Source organism: Belonocnema kinseyi, chromosome 1, assembly GCF_010883055.1.
Source record: "Belonocnema kinseyi isolate 2016_QV_RU_SX_M_011 chromosome 1, B_treatae_v1, whole genome shotgun sequence".
Taxonomy (NCBI): domain Eukaryota; kingdom Metazoa; phylum Arthropoda; class Insecta; order Hymenoptera; family Cynipidae; genus Belonocnema; species Belonocnema kinseyi.
Genome location: NC_046657.1, coordinates 129066492 through 129071851, shown reverse-complemented (window position 1 = coordinate 129071851; position 5360 = coordinate 129066492). Strand labels below are relative to the sequence as shown.

The following is a 5360-nucleotide window of genomic DNA, read 5'->3' as shown; positions in this document are numbered from 1 at the left end:
TACGGGTACATTGTGGAGGCTCCATTCGGTTCCTGCGGTCCGCCAAGGTAAATATTATACATATCTACAGTTAGAGACAAAAAGTTTTCATCCATTTTCAGATAACTAAAAAGACCCACTGTTTACAGAGAAACTGTAAAATACGTGTAAAAACTGATTATTTATAAATATTGAGTTCAAGTAGGTGGAAAGAAGAACAGGTAAATAAGCGATCCGAATTGTAAAAAGGCAAGTAAGAAATTTATTTTTATCACACTCTGAAACATTATATCCTAGTTGACAAACATATTTTATTATCACATTGCGTATTATTCACGTAGACAAAATAGTTATCAAGTTAACCCATTCGCATCATTGTTCTAAAATTGTATTATCATTTAAATCTCTGCAGAAAGTCAGCTGACGTAAATAAAATTTCACGATTTGTAAAAAGGCTTCCTCGAATGGGTTAATAACAAATCAAACGATTGATAATTTTAAAATATAATTTCTAAATAAAATCTACTCACAATTTTTTCACTAAAATTTAATTGCTGTACGATTCCTTCACGAATTATTTTCTAGTCAAACGCTATCAAATATATACAAATTTTCCGTTTATACTTACGAGAATTATGTGAATTAAAGGCTCGAAAAGCAGAAGCGAACGAGGGCTCGAGCAGTAGGAAGGAGTGGGGATGACGCGTACAAAACGCGACAAAAGTCCGTTCTTTCTTTTGTCGCGTTTTCTGCGCGTCACTCCCACTCCTTTCTAGTGCTCAAGCGCTCGTTCAGTTCTACTTTAGGAGCCTTTAATTGCACAGTATTAGTCAAGCAAGCATGTTTTATAAGATACAACACTTTGGCCTTCTGCGACCCGAGCTTCCTGCTCTTGTCCGTTTCCTTTCTTTTCCTCGATGCTCCTTGTCATTTCGTATTTCCCTGACCTGAAATAAAGATAATTTTTCTAGAACATCACAAGGGCATTGGTATTAATAAGATACTCCAAAAATGCAGTGGCAACATTTAAAAAATATCAAGTAGGTAATTGTTCTATTTTCCCCTGGTTTACAACAAACGTTTTTCGTATTAATTATTTTTTTATTTCTTAATTTTTCAACAATAATTGGACTCTTCTTTGCAAGAACTTAAATTATTATATATAATAGTTATTTTTTTAAATAACCTTCATTAGAGACTACCCAGAAAACACGTTCTATAACAGTTGTTATAAGATGGTGACAACAGTGTTCTAGAACAGTGTGACAAAATTGCGAATGAATTATTCTAGAACAAAAAGGTGACAGTGTTCTAGAACACTGACAAAATTGTGACAGAACTGTTCTCGAACTATGTGACAGCACTGTTCTGTAACAGTTGCTAAGAAATTTTCCTAGAATAAACTAATCACAGACGCTCTATAATATTTGTTTCAAGTTTATTCTAGAACTGTGGCGTAAGAGTGTTCTAGAACGAATTAGGAACAAAGATTAGTTCGCTAACACTATGGTAGAGCTGACCCTTGCGAATGTCCCTAATGTGGATATCTCGGACGTATAATTTTTGTTAGTCGGGACTGCGTACACGCTATCCCGGATCAAAATATATCCATAGGGATATCAAAATTTCTGCCTCGCAGGATATTCCGACAGGTTATCCCTGGAATAACCCGGAACATAAATAGGGTCTAATCAAATATCCCGGGATATTCTATTGCTGTAAGGGGTTCATAACACTGTTCCATATTTGATAAAAAAAACAGTTCTAGAACTGTTATAGAATTATCCTAGATTTTTTACAATGCAGAGTACCAAAATTCTAGAATTGTTCTAGAAATGTTACAGATCGGTTCTGACAGCATTCTAAATCTGTTAAAGATTTGATATACAACATGTGAAATTAAGTTCTAGAATTTCTCAAGAAATATTACAGATCGATTGTCACAGCGTTCTAGATCTCTTATAGAATGATTACATGACACTGGTAACCGAGTTCTAGAATAGTTCTAGAATTGTTCTAGAAATGTTCTAGAAATGTTCCAGAAATGTTCTAGAAATGTTCTAGAAATGATACAGATCATATATCACAGCGTTCTAGAACTGTTCCAGAATTGTTCTAGCGTATCCCTGGCGGACCGAAGGAACCGAATGGAGCCTCTACAAAGTACCCGTAAAGACCCCACTGGGTCCCCATTCGGTTCCTTATTAAAAAACTCGAAAAAACAGCAAAATCAACTTTTAAATTGTTGAAATTTAGATTCTACGATTAAATTCCCTATAGAAGGTCACGGAATAATCGCAATAGTTTTTTTTGCAGCGGTAAAAAGTTTAAATAATATAAGACGTATAACGCCTGTTGTCTGCTACTTACAGGCGATGCTTCAACAGGCGTCATACGTCTTATATTTTTTTTTACTTTTCACCGTTGCAAAAAAAACTACTGCGATTATTCCGTGACCTTCTATAGGGAATTTTAACGTAGAATTCGAATTTCAATAATTGAAAAGTTGATTTTAACGTTTTTTTCGAGTTTTTTAAAAAGGAACCGAATGGGGTCTTTACGGGTACTTTGTAGAGGCTCCATTCGGTTCCTTCGTTCCGCCAGGGGTGGGGGATGACATAGTTACTCGCATATTCGTAACTTGTTACTAACCTGTTCTAGAACACGTTCTTTTGTGTTATTGAGCACTTACAGATCTGTTCTGTAACCATGTTTGCTGGGTATTATTCAATTTTCAAAAAAAATTAAACATTTTACTTTGCATTTTGCGCGTAAATGACACAGTTAAGTAATAAATAGCCAAATTATTGTTTTATTGTTACTAACCAGGTTCGTTAGAAAGTTTTTTTTTTATTTAAAAAGCCCAAAGGCAATATTTAAAATTGTACTGAATTGTTTAAAATTATTTCTTCGATCAGATACTCAAATGAATCTGTTTGATGTCTGCCCATGGACCTTAATAGATTAAAAAATTGATTAAAACTGTATAGATTGTTTGTACATTTTTTATTAAACCAGTGGGGTCGTTGCATGCATTTTAGACAGAAGAAGGCCGAAGCCGTTGCAAGAACCGGAAGATATGATTTATTTTTTATTTATTATTTTATATTGAATTATTATTTATTTTGTATTTTCATCAAAACAAAGGCGTATATTGTTGTGAAGATGATTATATAGTAAGTAATTTTAATATTAAATCTTTAATTTGATAGTAAGTGTGTATAATCTAACGCATGAGTGAAATTCTCGGCATTTGAAAAACATTTTATGCCTTTCTTTTTACTTTTGATTTGAAACACGTTTAAAATAATAAACCATTCAATAGATTATGTTTACTGTTTGCACATTTAATCTCTAGCGGCCATATTACATTCCCACACCAACCGAACAACCGCGCTATTCAAAATGAAGTACTTCGGAAAATCCGCCGAACCAATCAGATTTAACCGCTAAAGTTAAAAAAGTATGCTTTTTAAACATTAAAAAATACAACAACACCATTATTTGTTATTTAATACTATTCTGCAAATAATTCGGAAAGATTTTAGTACAAAATAGAAACATACATTTTAGTGAACAGAAAATACAGCTGTTTATGTCTACCCCAATGACATTATTTATCTGTTTGAAGAAACAAATTGTGATGTAATTATATCATTTCTAAAAAAAAATATTTAAATAAATAATTCCATATCCTGAAGTTAAGTACTAGTTTTAAGGCACAATAAATATGCATTTAAACTTTTTTCCGAGTTTTTATGGTAGCTCCGCACATTACAATTATACCAGAATTAAGAATATTTTGGCCTTCAATCATATTTCCGGATGTTTATATGAAACCGCAGCACCCCTTTTTTCGCTGTGAATGTTTTGATTCCCAATATTTAGTTTCAATGTTAATCACAAGGAATCTTTTAAAATTGAAATTTTAACGTTTTAATTCAGAAAATTAAAATCTGAATAATTTTCCATTAGAGCATTGTACATAGAAAATTAAAATTAATAGTATCAACAGATGCCTTAAAAGATGGACGTTTCCACGTCGAAAACGTTTAAAATCGAGTAATTCCAAATTAAATCAAAGTATTCACACTCTTTTTCTATTCCTGTTTTTCTCCGTTTTTTTTTTATTTATTTCTTTTCTCCTATTTTCAAGAAACTTTCACGTTTTCTCGCTTTGGTTAAAAATTCGATTATGTAGTTGAAAATTTAATTTTGTCTTTGAAAATACATCTTTATTGGTTGAAAATTTAACTTTTTGGTATCATATTGAATTCAATATTGTGTTTATAACGTTGTGGAGAAATTAAAAAAAAATGCTTAGGTTTGTATTACTGAAAAAAATTAGGTTACGTCTATTTGGTCACATTTGAACAGATATGACGTCACTAAGAAATACAGTTGAGCACCAATGAGACCACTTTCGCCGCCATGTTACTTTTCAAAATTTTGACTAATTAGCGTTTGCGGCTTTCTACTTGACAGCCGATCCAACTGATTATCTAAGCTAACCTATCAATGTCTAAAAACAAGAAATCGAAAATAAAAGCCGAATCACGTGGAGTCAAAGATATAAACAAAGAATGGATTTGGAAATCAACGAATTCTATAAAGAAGGTAGATAATTAGCTAAGAAGTGTTTTGTGGCTGGATGTGATTCTAGAGAGTATAAAAATCAAAATAAAAATTTAATTTTTTTACCGCCAAACGTAAAAACACGGTGATAATAGGCACACTATTTTCACTCTTTTCTTTGTAATTATTAATAATAATTATTTGAAAGTAATATATTAACCCTTAAACGGCCAAAACGCCACAACCGGGACACTGCTTTTAAACGGCCAATAACTAAGACTATTCGACACTAAAAAAAATTGAGACACATATATTTTTATTGCTTAAGATCTCCTCTTTCCGACCGTGCTAATGAAATTCCTCAAAAAATTTATTTATTATCCCAAAATGCAGTTTAAACAAAAAAAAAACGTGACTTTTCGTGTCTATTTTTTTTTTGTGAACCATTTTTCAAAGCTTTTCGAGTCTGTAATTAACCTGGAATCGCACTAACGGGTGGAATGAATGTCTAAACTTTGAGAATCCATGGTTCAAAGATCGATTTTTCGGTTTAGTATTTTCAAAATGGCGTCTTAATGGCAAAATTTTTGTGAAAACATTCATGAATTTTTTTACAATAAACGATGCGCTTTTCGGAAAAATCATCAGGAATAAAAAGTTCTTGTAATCAGCCCAGGAATACGTCTGAATTTTTTCGAAGCGTCTTGAGCAAAATTTTGGATTTTGCATATGAACAATTTTTGCAAAATTCAAAATTTTGCTCAAAACGCTCCGGAAAAATTCAGGCGTATTCCTCGGCTGATTAC

The 5360-nt window shown here is 32.2% G+C and overlaps 1 protein-coding gene and 1 pseudogene across 2 annotated transcripts in view; one reads left to right on the top strand and one right to left on the bottom strand.

Annotated features, from left to right (window-relative positions):
* Nucleotides 1–255: 255 nt before the first annotated feature.
* The window catches only part of LOC117169309 (ras-like protein 1), a 12901-nt gene continuing 7796 nt past the window's right edge, over nt 256–5360 (bottom strand). For both annotated transcript variants that reach the window (XM_033355627.1, XM_033355635.1), the window contains one exon: nt 256–926. In XM_033355627.1, the coding sequence (XP_033211518.1) occupies nt 825–926 (102 nt within the window). In that variant the 3' untranslated portion in view covers nt 256–824. The remainder of the gene's footprint in view (nt 927–5360) is intronic.
* LOC117181707 lies at nt 1426–1575 on the top strand (annotated as a pseudogene).